The sequence below is a fragment of the Trachypithecus francoisi genome, unplaced genomic scaffold, assembly GCF_009764315.1.
Source record: "Trachypithecus francoisi isolate TF-2019V2 unplaced genomic scaffold, Tfra_2.0 Lachesis_group15, whole genome shotgun sequence".
Lineage (NCBI taxonomy): Eukaryota > Metazoa > Chordata > Mammalia > Primates > Cercopithecidae > Trachypithecus > Trachypithecus francoisi.
Window position 1 is genome coordinate 99,095,348 of NW_022681460.1, and position 16,162 is coordinate 99,111,509.

Genomic DNA, 16,162 nt, shown 5'->3' on the forward strand with positions numbered 1-16,162 from the left:
TGTAAGTGGTAATTTTTTTTTTTTTTTTTTTTTTTTTTTTTTAGATGGAGTTCTGCTCCTGTTGCCCAGGCTGGAGTGCAATGGCACAATCTTGGCTCGCTGCACCCTCCACCTCCTGGGTTCAAGCCATTTTCCTGCCTCAGCCTCCCGAGTAGCTGAGATTACAGGCATGCGCCGCTACGCTCGACTAATTTTGTATTTTTATTAGAGACAGTGTTTCTCCATGTTGGTCAGACTGATCTCAAACTCCCAACCTCAGGTGATCCACCCACCTTGGCCTCCCAAAGTGTTAGGATTACAGGCATGAGCCACTGTGCTTGGGCTATTTTTTTTTTTCTTTTTTTTTTGAGACAGTTTCACTCTTGTTGCCCAGGTGGCAGTGCAACGGCACGCTCTCAGCTCACTGTAACCTCCACCTCCCAGGTTCAAGCGATTCTCCTGCCCCAGCTTCCTGAGCAGCTAGGATTACAGGCGCCTGCCACCACGCCCAGCTACTTTTTGTAGTTGTTTGTAGAGACAGGGTTTCACCATGTTGGTCAGGCTGGTCTCAAACTCCTGACCTCAGGTGATCCACCCACTTTGACCTCCCAAAATGCTGGGATTACAGGCATGAGCCACTGCACCTGGCCTAAGTGGCTATTAAATAAATGAAAAATATCAGGCTTTGGGTGTATGAAATTGGTAGAAAGAGCTTAGAGGTTTTCTAAACAGCTCTACTAGCGGAGCCAGTCCCTGCTTCCCAAACTGAAGCACTTATGGACCGCTCTTGATGCTTTTTTGTCCTATTGGGGCAAAAATAATTTAATTGAGCCACTTTTTCTACTCTAATAAACTGTTTTTTAAAAGAAACTTTCTATCACTGCTAAAACAGGAAAAATCTATAGCATCACTTGCCATATAGGAGAACTCCAAAAATAATTTCGGGGAAAATCAAGCACATTAATAATTTCTGTGTCAGAAAAGCTGCTTCCCCAAGTTGGCTCTGCATTAGAAAAGGGAAGTTGGTGGCCTGGCGCAGTGACTCACGCCAATAATCCCAACACCTTGGGAGGCTGAGGCGGGTGGATCACCTGAGGTCAGGAGTTCAAGACCAGCCTGACCAATATGGTGAAACCCCGTCTCTACTAAAAATACAAAAATTAGCCAGATGTGGTGGCGCATGCCTGTAATCCCAGCCACTCGGGAGGCTGAGGCAGGAGAATCACTTGAATCCGGGAGGTGGAGGTTGCAGTGAGCTGAGATCACACAAGTGTGCTCCGGCCTGGGCAACAGAGTGAGACTCCATCTCAAAAAAATAAAAAGAATAAAAATAAAAAAGTAAAGGGAACTTGGTGAGGCTTAGAGAAGAGTCAGAGACCAGAACCAGGCAAGACCTTCTGGCTGGTGTCATCAGAAAGATTAAAGAGATCTGAGACCAGGCGCAGTGGCTCACACCCATAATCCCAACACTTTGGAAGGCCAACCCAGGCAGATCACTTGAGGCCAGGAGTTCGAGACCGGCCTGGCCAACATGGCGAAATCCTGTCCCTACTATAAACACAAAAATTAGCCAGGTGTGGTGGCTTACACCCGTAGTCCTAGCACTTTGGGAGGCTGAGGTGGGAGGACTGCTTGAGGCCAGTAGGTCAAGACCAGCCTGGCCAACATGGTGATACCCCATCTCTACTAAAAACACAAAAATTAGCCAAGTGTGATGGTGGGCACTTGTAATTTCAACTACTCGGGAGTCTGAGGCATGAGAATCGCTTGAGCCAGGGAGGTGGAGGTTGCAGTGAGCCCAGATCGCACCAATGCACTCCAGCCTAGGCAACAGAGTGAGACAGAATAATAATTTAAAAAATAAAGCTAAGGGAGGAGTTCAAGCTTCTTCTACAACGATAGTTTTGGACAGTGGATTTCTCATTCCCAGGCAAATGTCCGTTTCCCTTGCCAAGGACTATCCCTTGGTTTAGCCACTTAATCTCTCTGCATTTCTATTTCCTTCCCCATCTGTAAAATAGATGTATAATAATATACTCATACACTTATACAATTATAAACTATAAACTTACAGGCCAGGTGTGGTGGCTTATGCCTGTAATCCCAGCACTTTGGGAGGCTAAGGCAGGTGGATCACCTGAGGCCAGGAGTTCCAGACCAGCCTGGCCAACATGGTGAAACCCCATCTCTACAAAAAATACAAAAATTAGCTGGGTATAGTGGTGGGTGCCTGGAATCCCAGCTACTCAGGAGGCTGAGGTGAGAGAATCGCTTGAACCAGGAGGTGGAGGTTGCAGTGAGCCGATATTGCACCATTGCACTCCAGCCTGGGAGACAGAGCAAGACTATCTGAAACAAACAAACAAACAAACCATAATAATCTATCTTATGGGCTCACGTAAGAATTAATGAGACAATCTTTGTGAACTGAGAAGTGCCCTCTAAACGTTAGATGGGGTTAGTGAATTGCTTTATTTTTACCCAGGGGCCAGTAGAGGTACAGAGAGGTAAAGTGACTTACCCAGGATCACACAGCTACTTGCTTGGCCAGGATCCTGCAGAGGTGAATGGCAGGAAAAGCTCGTCCTGGTGCCCGTCTTTTGCAGGCTGGTCTGGAGGGGCTACAGGAGGCCACTGAGACCAAATGACCTCTGGTCGCTTGGGAGAGAAAACTCCTCAGAAGAACTTGTTTCCCGGCTTGAAAAGGCGTGGATGAGGAACCGCAGCGCAGCCCGGAGGTGAGTGAGTGGAGGTCGAGAACTCACCTGATGCTCCTTCAGAAAAGCTCATCATTGGCCAGGTGTGGTGGCTCACACCTGTAATCCCAGCACTTTGGGAGGCCGAGGGAGGCAGATCACGAGGTCAGGAGTTCAAGACCAATCTGGCCAACATAGTGAAACCCCATCTCTACTAAAAATACAAAAATTAACTGGGCATGGTGGTGGGCACCTGTAATCCCAGCTACTCAGGAGGCTGAGGCAGGAGAGTTGTTTGAACCCAGGAGGCGGAGGTTGCAGTGAGTGGAGATCTCACCATTGCACTCTAGCCTGAGTGACAGGGCGGGACTCCATCTCAAAAAAAAAAAAAGAAGAAGAAAAGAAAAGCTCATCATTTGACCCCCAGTCCAGCCCCCAACACTACTCTTGCTGCCCTGCCGCCTCCCCACCTTGCCTTCCAACTGATCCCACTAAGTAGTAACCGCCGATCAGGCTCAATATATGGTTCCTCCCAGAATGCATCACAGGTTCCTACAAACATGGAACTCATGGCAGAATGACAGGCAGGAAACAAAAGAGGTATTTTAAGGCCGGGGTGGAGGGTTGGGAGGTGACTCATAACATGCAGGCAGTTGCTCACTTACTGTATAACCTGAGCAATTCCTTTCCTGGGCCTCAGTTTTCTCATCTGTTCAGTGGAGATGTCGTTAGCCCCAGCTCATAGCTTATGGGGATGAAAAAAAGATGGTTTATGGAAAAGAACTTGCAAATGTCTTGCAAATGGGAAGTGCCCAAGCACTGTTAGTCATCCAGACGGTGTTAAGATCTTTGGAGTTATCCATTCTGTCCACTCCTGCCCTCAGTGGCATCTCTGGAAACTTCTCTGAAGCCGTTAGAGCCTGGGATGCCTCATTTGAGAAATTCTGGTCTAGCTTAATTAGCCTGCAACACAGGATTAGATAAAATTGGGTTAAATGCTGCCCTGCCTTCGAATAGTGATGACCCTGGACACATGGCTTAACCTCACCGGAGCTTGGTGTTTCAGGAGACAGAACAAAAAAGTAAGTTAGCTCTGTGGGAAGAGTAACTAGGTTTCCCTGCATACTCTGGGATTGTGTGGTAGTTGTTGCAGATGGCTGAATCCCACACATTAAGAGAGAGGAGAGCGAGACTGATACTATAGGCCCACATAGTAAGAGGATCTAGCCTCAGGTGTTGCTGGATCCGGGGACTCACGTGATGCCAGGATTCTCTCCCTTCATCTCCCACCCCAACTATTATCTATGTGTTGGTCTCTCCATAAGGCCTATCCCTTCCCATGCAAGTTCAGCAAACCCCAGCAGAATGAGAGAGCATCTCTCTCTTAACGTCCATGTAGAAAATCCCAAGGAAGGCCTCTAATTGGCCTGGCTCGAGTCATGTGCCTGTCGGGGGCCAATCCCATACCCAGAGGGCTAGTTCCATGACTGGTGGTCCCTTCAGAGCCACAGAAGATGGTAGGGGCTGTTCCCACAAAGGAAGGGCATGTGTTTTTCCAAACAGAATAAGTAGTGTGAGTGAACCACAACATCACTTCTGTCTGTCGCCCCAGGCATGGCTTGCTGGAACCCCTTCACTGGGTTGGTTGGTTGGTTGGTTGGATTTTTGAGACAGAGTCTCGCTCTGTCACCCAGGCTGGAGTGCAGTGGTATGATGTCGGCTCACTGCAACCTCCACCTCCCGGGTTCAAGTGATTCTCCTGTCTCAGCCTTCTGAGTAGCTAGGACCACAGGCGTGCGCCACCACCCCTGGCTAATTTTTTTTATTTTTTTAGTAGAGACAGGGTCTCACCATGTTGGCAGGCTGATCTTGAACTCCTGACCTCAGCTGATCTGCCTGCCTTGGCCTGTCAAAGTGCTGGGATTACAGGTGTGAGCTACTGCGCCTGGCTCATCCTCTACCTTTAAATGATTTTACAGAAGTGGCAGAATTCAGTTCACGGGGGCTCTAGGAGGAACCTCTGCCGAGTCCCGGCATCCCCAGCCAACATGAAAATTACAGGTCACCCACCACTAGAACTAAACAGTAGAAACATTCTCCAGAACTGTTTGAGAATCCTCCCATAAACAGTTGACAGAAAGAAAGGGGAAAGACGGGGTTATACAAAGACCAGGCTCCCTCAGCTTCTGAACCAACCGACTGCACCCACGGAGAACTTTGGTTTTCTTTCTGAAGTATTTTGCAATCACTGGGGGAAGGGAGAGGGTGTCCTCCTAAGAGGTCACACAACAGCCACCTGCTGGTCAAGTCAGCTTCCCAAGGTATGTTGGGCTCACACGGGCCTTTGTGGTTGTTTGTATTTTTTTTTTAATAAGTTGCCAATATTTAAACATTTGGAGCGATCACATAAAAATCTGGAATTCTAGACTGGGCACAGTGGCTCACACCTGAAATCCCAGCACTTCGGGAGGCCAAGGCGGGCAAATCACATGAGGCCAGGAGTTCCAGACCAGCCTGGCCAACATGGTGAAAACCCATCTCTGCTAAAAATACAAAAATTAGCTGGGTGTGGTGGCGAGCGCTGTAATCCCAGCTATTCGGCAGGCTGAGGCAGGAGAATCCCTTAAACCTGGGAGGCAGAGGCTGCAGTGAGCTGAGATCACACCACGGCACTCCAGCCTGGGCAACAAAGTGAGACTCTGTCTCAAAAAATAAATACAAATACAATAAATACAAATACAAATAAATAAAATAAAAATCTGGAATTTTGGTCTCGAAGTAGATCTGGCAAACCTAGGCCACATCTTCACAGGGCAATAGGAGATTGGATATTGGTAGAGTCTACAGCATTGGACAATGTGTGCAGTCTTCAATTTGCTACAGTCCCTATATCTCTCTCTCTCTCTTTTTTTTTTTTTTTTAAGAGTCTGTTTCTGTCACCCAGGCTGGCGTACAGTGGTGCGATCTCAGCTCACTGTAAGCTCTGCCTCCTGGGTTCAAGCGATTCTCCTGCCTCAGCCTCCCAAGTAGCTGGGACTACAAGTGCCTACCACCATGTCTGGCTAATTTTTGTATTTTTTATTAGAGGCAGGATTTCTCCATGTTGCTCAGGCTATCAGGCTGGCCCTGAACTCCTGGCCTCAGGTGATTCGCGTGCCTCAGCCTCCCAAAGTGCTGGGATTACAGGTGTGAACCACGGTGCCCGGCCTCTACCACTCCCTTTTGTATCCCCCAACTCACACCTTGCCCATGTCACTCATGCATATGCCCATGCCTTGCCCCACCGTCATTTATGAGATCTGCACTAAATGGCCTTCAGTCCAGAGACCAGACATCAGACACTAATCTGGACATCTTCCTTGATGGGAGGTGAGACCTGCAGGAGAGGAAAACGCTTGCTAAGGAGCCTGCAGGCTAAACACACTGATTCTCTGGGGCAAAGAGCTTGAATAGAACTGAGCAAAAACTCCAGCCAGAAAGAAAACTTCACAGTCAACTCTTCCCCGACCCCACTTTACAGATGGAAACACTAAGGCTCAGAGGAGAGGAGACAGAGCAAGCATTGGAATCACAGTCTCCTGGCTCCAAAGCCAAGTTCTGTCCACCCAGCCAAGCTCCTTTCTTCCTTCTATAAATTTTTGTAACAGTATGTGCAGGGGGCACGCTTGTTAGGCCCTTTGCACACGTCACTCAATCTGTTTTTCCCATTCATTTGACAAGTGTTTATTGAGCTCCTACTGTGTGCAGGAGCTGGACTTGATACTGGGGACATCTTGGTGGAAAACACAGGCAAAGTCTACCCACCTGGGGTTCTAACAAGACAAAGAGAGGGTTGGAGCCATGGGCATGGCTGTGAAGGCAATGAATTAAATGGCAGGATCAGAGAGGAGGGGGTGGCCAGGGATGCTCTCTGTATGGAAGGGGCACCTTCTTGGCTTTGAGACCCAAAAGCCAAAATATTTGTGAGCAACAGGCCACACCCACTCAGTAACAGACCTGAACCACAACCCTCCATAAATGCCAAACCAAACATCAGATCAGACCAGCAATGTGGGACAAAGACCTTGGCCTTGAAGGGTCTGACCACCTGTGCTTACCAGAGGTTTTTCTTTGTGCTTCTTTTTTTATTTAGTTTTATTATGGTGAGGTTGAGGGTCCTTAGTGCACAAGAAACATTCTACGAACCATAAATCAAGATCTAGGCTCGAATCCTGGCTCTGCCTTTGCTGTGTGACCTCAGGTGGGTGTCGCCACCTCTCAGAGCCTCAGCTTCCCCTTCTGTAAAATGGAGAGCCTAGTAATACCCACCTGGCAGGGGATCCAGGGGAGTCAGTGAGCTCCTTCGTGTAAAGAGCTGATCCCAGCACGTGGCCCCGGGTCACAGATCTGTAATGGGGATTGAAATTACTGATAAGTGGCCGGGCGTGGTGGCTCACATCTGTAATCCCAGCACTTTGGGAGGCCAAGGCAGGTGGATCACCTGAGGTCAGGAGTTTAAGACCAGCCTGGCTAACATTGTGAAACCCTGTCTCTACTAAAAATACAAAAATTAGCCAGGCCTGGTGGTGCACGCCTGTAATCCCAGCTACTTGAGAGGCTGAGGTAGGAGAGTCGCTTGAACTCAGGAGGCAGAGGTTGCAGTGAGCCGAGATCGCCACACTGCACTCCAGCCTGGGGGACAAGAGCAAAACTCCGTGTCGCAGAAGAAGGAGGAGAAGGCGAAGGAGAAGGAGAAGGAGAAAGAGAAGGAGAAGAAGAAGAAAAAGAAGTAGGAAGGAAGAAAGAAGAAAGAATAAAAGAAAGAAGAAAGAAGAAAAAAGAAAAAGAAATTACTGATAACCTTATCGGTTGTCAGAGCCACAGGGGACTCAGCGGGGAAACACGCCCATCCTCTCACACACAGAGAGAGGAGCAGTCTGCCTGCCAGGACCACACAGCAACCAGGCTGTTAGCAGCTGCATCGCCCCAGCCTCTCCATATGGCCCAGAGCTTCTGACCTGCCTCGGAGGGACCCTTGGGCCTCCCCCTATCTCCTCCTCCCTCTCCCTCACCTTAGCTTTTCTCTGTGGCCCCTGGTTACGGCCAAAGCCTGGGGATCTTATTAGTTTGAGGCAGCCTGAGCTTCTGTCTGTGCTTTTACCCAGAGCCAGAGCACCAGCTCCCATGCACATCAGTCGTGATTCTCCACCAGCTCCAAACCGCCTGGTTGTGTGTGCTGGGGGGATGGGCTGCTGTTCTGCCTCCAGGTTGACAATACAATAGTTTGAAAAGTACATGGGAGGCCAGGTGCGGTGGCTCACACCTGTAATTCCAGCACTTTGGGAGGCCAAGGCGGGTGGATCACCTGAGGTCCAGAGTTCAAAACCAGCCTGGCCAACATGGCAGAACCCCGTCTCTACTGAAAATACAAAAATTAGCTGGGTGTGGTGACACCTGCCTGTAATCCGAGCTACTCAAGAGGCTGAGGTGGGAGAATCACTTGAACCCGGGAGGTGGAGGTTGCAGTGATCCGAGATCACACCACTGCACTCCAGCCTGGGCAACAGAGCGAGACTTCGTCTCAAAAAAAAAAAAAAAAAAAGGTGCATGGCCTCTGGAGGCAGCTGGAATCAAATTCTAGTTCTTTTACTTCTCAGCTGTGTGCCCTTGGGCAAGTTCGCTTCTCTGAGCCCCAGTTTTCTCATCTGTGAAATGAGAACAACACCTGGCTTCTCAGGGGTCTTAGGATGGCTGGGGAGTGCCTGGCATGTAGTAGGTGCTCAACACATGTGCTTTCCCATGGCCATCTAAGAGGCCTCAGAGTGCCCTCCTGCCATTCCCCTCAACTCCTGTGATTGTCTCTTAAGTGGGTACTCAGGGTGATAAGGAGGAACGGGTGAGGGAGCCAGCCTGGATCCACACCCACCCATCTCCATTGTTGGGAAAATAACCCTTTAATGCCTGGCCCTGCTGCTGGCAGCTGAGAGTATAAAATGGGACCCAGAGCCAATCTCTTCCCTCCCCTAAGGAACACCAAGGCAACAACATTTAAAAGGAAAGGCAGCAGTGACATGGAGGCTCCAGATACTGAGCCTTTCCTACGGCAAGAAGGGAGCCAGTGGGGCCCACTGCTGAAGGCCATCTGGCAGGTGTTCCATTCTACCTTCCTCCTGGGGACCCTCAGCCTCATCATCAGTGATGTCTTCAGGTTCACTGTCCCCAAGCTGCTCAGGTGAGTCCCAGACTTCAAGTGCCCGGCTAAGGTGGGTGGTCTCTTAATGGCATCCTTCCAGGGCCAGGGGGCTTCAGCTCTCCTGCCTCTGCTTATACATCTGGTGCTCGGGACACTGGAGGGTGGGTGAGAAGGGTACTGAAAAAGGGAAATGGTTAATGAGAAAGTGACTGACCCCCAGAAGGGCAAATAAGCAAGTTCTTACCTGACTACATCAATTAGCTTTTGCTGTAAAATGCCCCAAATGTGAGTGGCTTAAAATTACAAGCATTCATTTATTTAGTTCATGGTAATGTGGGTCAGTAATGTGGGCTGGGCTCAGCTGTGCGGTTCTTCTTTTCTTGGCTGGGTTTTCTCGTGTGCCTGCAGTTGTGTATCTGAGGCTGGGATGGCTGTCTATGCTCCATGTGGGTTCCCATCCTCCAAAAGGCTAGCTCAGACTTGTTCATGTGGCTGCTTGGGAGGGTTCTAAGAAATAGGCCAAAAGCCACATTTTCTCTCAAGGCCTAGGCTCAGAGCCAGCATGGCTTTACCTCCATGGTACTCTGTTGGCCAAAGCTGGTTTTGTAGCCAGCCCAGATTCAAGTGGTGTCTGCTCAGCTGCCATAACAAAGCATCACAGACTGAGTGGCTTGAACAACAGAAATGTATTTTCTTATGATTCTGGAAGCTGGAAGTTCGAGATTAGTATCTGTAAGGTGGTTCCGTCTGAGGCTTTTGTCCTTGGCTTGCAGTTGGCCACCTCCTCCTTGTGTCCGCATGTGATCTTTCCTCTGTGCGCCCCCTGCTGTCTCCTTGTGTGTCTACCTTTTCTCTTCTTATAAGGACCCAGTCAGGTCGGATTAGGGCCCAGCCTAATGACCTCATTTTAACTTCATCGCCTCTTTCATGGCCCTATTTCCAAATACAGTCACATTCAGAGGTACTAGGGGTAGGGGCTTCCACCTATAAATTTTGTGAGGGCACAATTTAGCCCATAACAAGTGGGGACAACAACTCCACCTCTTGATCTTGAGGAGCTGCGGTCAGATTGAAAAGGAGTATTATGGACAGTGGGGGAAATAACAGAGACCATTATTGCAAAAAAGTCAACCACACTGAATGATCCTCCACACCTGACCTGGTTTGGGCAAAGGCCACACCCATGGGCACCTCCTCTCACCAGCTGTACCTTTTCCCTCCCTCCCCTGCAAGCCTTTTCCTGGAGTTTATTGGTGATCCCAAGCCTCCAGCCTGGAAGGGCTACCTCCTCGCCGTGCTGATGTTCCTCTCCGCCTGCCTGCAAACACTGTTTGAGCAGCAGAACATGTACAGGCTCAAAGTGCTGCAGATGAGGCTGCGGTCGGCCATCACTGGCCTGGTGTACAGAAAGGTGAGCCCTGGGGGACAAGTGCTGTCCTCCTAGACCGGGAAAAGCAACATCACTGAGCTGATGATAATGCTACCAGCAGCTGAGAACGCAGTCAGTCCTTACTTATTAGAGTCACTCAGGATACATTCTCACTTCCTTAGTTATTTCTCTTTGTTTATATGTATTTATTTTTTTGAGACAGAGTCTCGCTCTGTCGCCCAGCCTGGAGTGCAGTGGTGTAATCTCAACTCACTGTAACTTCCGCCTCCTGGGTTCATGCGATTCTCCTGCCTCAGCCTCCTGAGTAGCTGGGACTACAAACAGGTGTCACCACGCATAGCTCATTTTTGTATTTTTAGTAGATAAAAGGTTTTGCCATGTTGGTTAGGCTTGTTTCAAACTCCTGGCCTCAAGTGATTTGCCTCACCTCCTTAGTTATTTCTGTAAGGTTTTGTGTGATCTGCCCCTGGTACCTGGTACCTCTCTGACCTCATCCCGTCACACACATACCCGCCTCCTCCCATGTTCACTTTCCTCCAGTCACACAGGTCTCCTTTCAGTTCCTCAAATATTCCAGGCACCCACCCACCTTGGGGCCTTTGCAGTTGTTCTCACTGTCTAGACACCATTTCCACTCTCCCTAATCTAATTTTAATTTTTGAGCCTAATTTTAACTTCCACTTATTCCCCCTTGAGGATAAAGGGTTAACCTTCTGATAAGGTGGCCTGTCAGCTATGTTCCCAGACAATACTGCTTGTAGTAAAAATGACCTCTAGGCTGGGGCGCAGTGGTGCACACCTGTAATCCCAGCAATTTGGGAGGCTGAGGCAGGCGGATCACTTGAGGTCAGGAGTTCAAGACCAGCCTGGCCAACATGGCGAAACACCGTCTCTACTAAAAATATAAAAATTATCCAGGCATGGTGGCACATGCCTGTAATCCCAGCTACTCAGGAAGCTGAGAAAGGAGAATCCCTTGAACCCGGGAGGCGGAGGTTGCAGTGAGCTGAGGTCGTGCTACTGCACTGCAGCCTGGGTGACAGAGCGAGACCCCATCTGAAAAAAAAAAAAAATGCATCTGGGCTGGAAGTTCTGTCCATGGACTGTGAATACCTGATTGGAGGCCATAGCTTTAGACTTCTGTCGGTGCAGTGGCTCTTGTCCCTTCGGGGGACTCTGGAAGCTAAGTCCCTAGACTGCTGCTGTAAGAGCTATTGATTGGTTCCTATGGGGTATGGAGCATCTGAGCCAGGGCAGGTCCCTTCCCATGTAAGTCTTGCTCCCCAACATCTGAGCTGTCACCTAGGGGAGGAGGGGACAGAGGGGACAGCTCCTGGATGGCCAAGAGGGCAGCTCTTGATGCTGTCCTGCCACAGTGCTGTGTCCCAGGCTCGTGTTGCCCTGAGCATGCCAGTGCTGGGTGTGTCCTATCCTGTCTTGAGAGTCCACATTTCCTTGAGCCTAAGAGGAAGGCCGCCTGAGCAGGCGAGCAGGCGTTGATCTTCCTTTTTCCCACCCGCCCGCCAGGAGGCCTTCTTTGATCTCTCAATGAGATCAGATCCCTCCTCTCTAACCTCTGGGCTTTTTTTTTTTCTTTTTCTTTTTTTTCTTTTTTCTTTTTGCTTTTTTGACAGAGTTTTGCTCTCGTTGCCCAGGCTGGAGTGCAATAGTACAGTCTGAGCTCACTGCAGTCTCCACCCCCTGGGTTCAACCGATTCTTCTGTCTCAGCCTCCTGAGTAACTGGGATTACAGGTGTGTGCCACCATGTCCCACTAATTTTGTATTTTTAGTAGAGATGGGGTTTCACCATGTTGACCAGGCTAGTCTCGAACTCCTGACCTTAGGTGATTCACCCACCTCGGCCTCCCAAAGTGCTGGGATTACAGGCATGAACCACCGTGCCCAGCCTGGGCTGCTTTTTTTATGGTACTCATCGTAACTGCCATTAAAGCATGAGTGACATCAAGCAATCGTCCTGCCTCAGCCTCCCAAGTAGCTGGGATTACAGGTGCCCAACAGCACCTGTATTTTTGTATTTTTGTATACACAATTTCCGTATTTTTACTAGAGACGGGGTTTCGCCATATTGGCCAGGCTGACCTTGAACTCCCGGCCTCAAGCAATCCATCTGCCTCGGCCTCCCAAAGTGCTGGGATTACAGGTGTGAGCCACCATGCCCGGCCAGTAATATAAATCTTTATTATAGAGCCTTGTTCCCCACCTCAAACTCCAGTCCCGGGACAGCAAGCCTGGTCTCTGTTGTTCACAGCTATATTTTCAGTTCCCAGCTCAGTGTGAGTCACACAGTGGGCACTCTTCGAAGATTTGTTAAGTGGAGAATTTCTATGCCCAGTCATTCCCGGATCACTTCTTCACTCCCTCACACAGTCACAAAGAGAGGACTACATGTGGAATTTAGCATTCAACAGGCTGGAAGAGGTCCACTGTGACCCCAGGGTTAAGGCAGATGTGAGGCTGCCAGAGAACCAGGTTGGTGTCGGAGAAGCACATGAGAAGTCTCACCCTTGTCATGCCTTCATCACCCTGGGTTCCATTCCTTGTGCAGGAGCTTACAAGGCCTGTGACTTTGGGCAAGTTGCTCAACTTCTCTGTGCCTCAGTTTCTTTAGCCGTAGAATGGGGTTAGTAAATGTTCATTTCATTGATTCTGGTCTCACATTTTTTTTCACTCTAATGCTTCCAAAATTGAGGTGTCTCTTCCATGTCTTAATTTAACTGGAAATGGTGTTTTCCTTGCTGAGAGAATAATAGAGAGCATTTTATCCATGGCATTTTTTTTAAAGACAAGGTCTTGCTCTGTTGCCCACGCTGGAGTCAGTGGCACCAACATGGCTCACTGCAGCCTCAACCTCCTGGACTCAAGCGATCCTCCCACCTCAGCCTCCCCAGTAGCTAGCTGGGACCACAGGCATACCACAACCATGCCTGAGTAATTTTTTTTTTTTTTTCCCTGAGACGGACTTTTGCTCTTGTCGCCCAGACTGGAGTGCAATGGCTTGATCTTGGCTCTCTGCCACCTCCGCCTCTTGGGTTCAAGCGATTCGCCTGCCTCAGCCTCCCAAGTAACTGGGATTACAGGTGCCTGCCACCATGCCTGGCTAATTTTTGTATTTTCAGTAGAGACAGAGTTTCACCATGTTGGCCAGGCTGGTCTCAAGCTCCTGACCTCAGGTGATCTGCCTGCCTCGGCCTCCCAAAGTGCTGGGATGACACGCGTGAGGCACTGCGCCCGACCCCCTGGCTAATTTTTAAGTGTTTTTTGTAGAGATTGGGTCTTACTATGTCGCCCAGGCTGGTCTCGAACTCCTAGGATCAAGCAATCCTCCCATCTCAGCCTCCCAGAGTGGTGGGATTATAGGCAGGGGCCACTGCGCCTGGCCTGGCATTAGATGCAGTGAATATGGTAGTGCCTGCTTGGTACTATTCATGGCTGTGAGCACCCCAGACATGATGAGGCTGTTCCTTTAGCACAGTGCCTGGGACATGGTGAGCACTGGGCAGATGACCACCATTATCCGTGTTCATCTGGTGTTTTCTTGCATGTTATTCATTATTACATCTCCCGTGCTTTAGGGATCTTGGAGGATTTTCATTTTTGTCATCTCTGTGGTTCCTCAAACAGCCCTGAGAGGTTGGCCTGAGAGACTTTACTTACCCACCTCGCAGACACGTGAAGTGGGGCTCAATGGGCGGAGAAGCTGCCTGGGATGTCCCTCTGCCCCGGCCTCCCCTCTCTACTTCTCTCCTTCCGCCCACCCACCAGGTCCTGGCTCTGTCCAGTGGCTCCAGAAAGGCCAGTGCGGTGGGTGACGTGGTCAACCTGGTGTCCGTGGACGTGCAGCGGCTGACTGAGAGCATCCTCTACCTCAACGGGCTGTGGCTGCCTCTTGTCTGGATCGTGGTCTGCTTCGTCTATCTCTGGCAGGTGCACGAGGGGAGGAAGACGGGATTTGAACGGAGTCCCCCACTCCTCCTTCTCCCCCTCTTCCTCCCCCCTCCCACCCTTCCTCCTTCTCACTTAACATTCAAGAGGCTGGAAGAGGTCCGTTGTGACCCCAGGATTAGGGCAAGTTTGAGGCTGTGGGAGAACCAGGTTGGTGTGAGAGAGGCACATGAAAGATCTCATTGTCCTGCCTTCGTCACCCTGGATTCCATTCCTGGTTTGGAATCTTACAAACATTCCTCCCCACTCCCCCTGCCCCGGCATCCTCCTCCTGCCCCCCTCCTCCTACACCCCTTCCCTCACCCTCCCTCTTCCTGCATCCCCCCACCTTCTGCCCACATACCCTCCTCCTCCTCCTATACCCCTTCCTTTTCCTCCTTCCCCCTCCTCCTTCTCTTCCTGTCTCCAGCTCCACCTTCTTCTTCCTTTCTGCTCCCTGTCATCTTCCCTCCCACTTCTTCCCTTCTCCCCTCTTCTCCTCTACCCTCCTCCCTCCCCTCTCTTCCCTCTCCTCCTCCCTCTCCTTCTAGTCCCTTTCTTCCTCTTCCTCTCCTCCTTTTCCTCCTCTCCTTCCACTCCCATCTCCTCCTTCTCCTCCTCCTCCAATCCTGTCTCCATTTGCCTACTATTGGCTGATATAATGGGAAAACTCTTCAATAAGGATGACCTTCACTTGACCTTGGGCAGGAAGCTCACCCTCTCCGGCCTCAGTTTCCTCTGTAGAATGATGGTGATGATGATGATGACATTGACACTTCCCCATGTGCTATTAGGGTACCCAGTAGGCAACTGAACCATATTTTGAAGTCACCAGTAATCCTGGAGCACCCCCACAGCCACCATCCACAAAACACAAGAGGAGAACATTTTACCGGGAAAAAATTGCTATTTAGTGTTCAAAAGACACAAAGCAGCCGCCATCAGGAAACAACCAAACAAAACAAACAAAACATTTGCTTTCCAACTTCATTCCTTTAACTTTGTGGTATAGTGTTTTCTTTTTTTAAATTAAAATCAGACTCTGGGCTAGGCGCAGTGGCTCGTGCCTGTCATTTCAGCACTCTGGGGGGCTGAGGTGGGTGGATCACTTGAGGTCAGGAGTTCGAGACCAGCCTGGCCAACATGGTGAAACCCCTTCCTACTAAAAGATACAAAAATTAGCTGGGCATAGTGACGGGTGCCTATAATCCCAGCCACTGAGGAGGCTGAGGCAGGAGGATCGCTTGAGCCTTGGAGATGGTGGTTGCAGTGAGCCGAGATCATGCCACTGCACTCCAGCCTGGGCGACAGAGCGAGACTCCGTCTCAAAAAAATAAATAAAAATAAAAATAAAAATAGACTCTGTATCGGGAACTGCCTAGGCTCAAATCCTGCTTCTGACCACTTACACATCCGTGTGCAAGGAACCTACTCTCTCTCTGCCTCCTGTTCTTGTCTCGAATGTGAGGATCATAATTAACAGGAGCACCCCTGCCCCAGAGGTGCTGAGGCATTAACGAGCCATACATAGAAAGCACGTAAAACAGCGCCGGACACACAGCTGCATCCTGTAGGTATTTGTAATATTATCATTAGTTACTTTTCCATAAAGAACAAGACAGTAGATATTTTTTACATGGGGGACCATACCATCTCTCCTGCAAATATTCACCTCTGCCCGTGGAGTGCAGAAGTGGCCATAGACCATACTAAGCAAACAGGCATGGTATTCCTCTAGTAAAACTCTATTTATGGATGCTGACATTTGAACTGCATATCATTTTCATATGTCATGAAATAGTATCCTTCTGATTTTTTTTTTTTTTGAGACAGAGTCTCACTGTGTTGCCCAGGCTTTAGTGAAATGGCACAACTTTGGCTCACTGCAACCTCTGCCTCCCGGGTTCAAGTGATTCTCCTGCCTGAGCCTCCCAAGTAGCTGGGATTACGGGTATTTGCCACCACGCCTGGCTAATTTGTGT

The 16,162-nt window shown here is 49.6% G+C and overlaps 1 protein-coding gene across 3 annotated transcripts in view; it reads left to right on the forward strand.

Moving 5' to 3' along the window:
• ABCC6 (ATP binding cassette subfamily C member 6) overlaps positions 1 to 16,162 on the forward strand; it is a 76,784-nt gene that overhangs the window by 12,760 nt on the left and 47,862 nt on the right. For all 3 annotated transcript variants that reach the window (XM_033235624.1, XM_033235625.1, XM_033235623.1), the window contains exons 7-10: positions 2,586 to 2,717; positions 8,683 to 8,886; positions 10,081 to 10,258; positions 14,022 to 14,183. In XM_033235624.1, the coding sequence (XP_033091515.1) occupies positions 2,586 to 2,717; positions 8,683 to 8,886; positions 10,081 to 10,258; positions 14,022 to 14,183 (676 nt within the window). The remainder of the gene's footprint in view (positions 1 to 2,585; positions 2,718 to 8,682; positions 8,887 to 10,080; positions 10,259 to 14,021; positions 14,184 to 16,162) is intronic.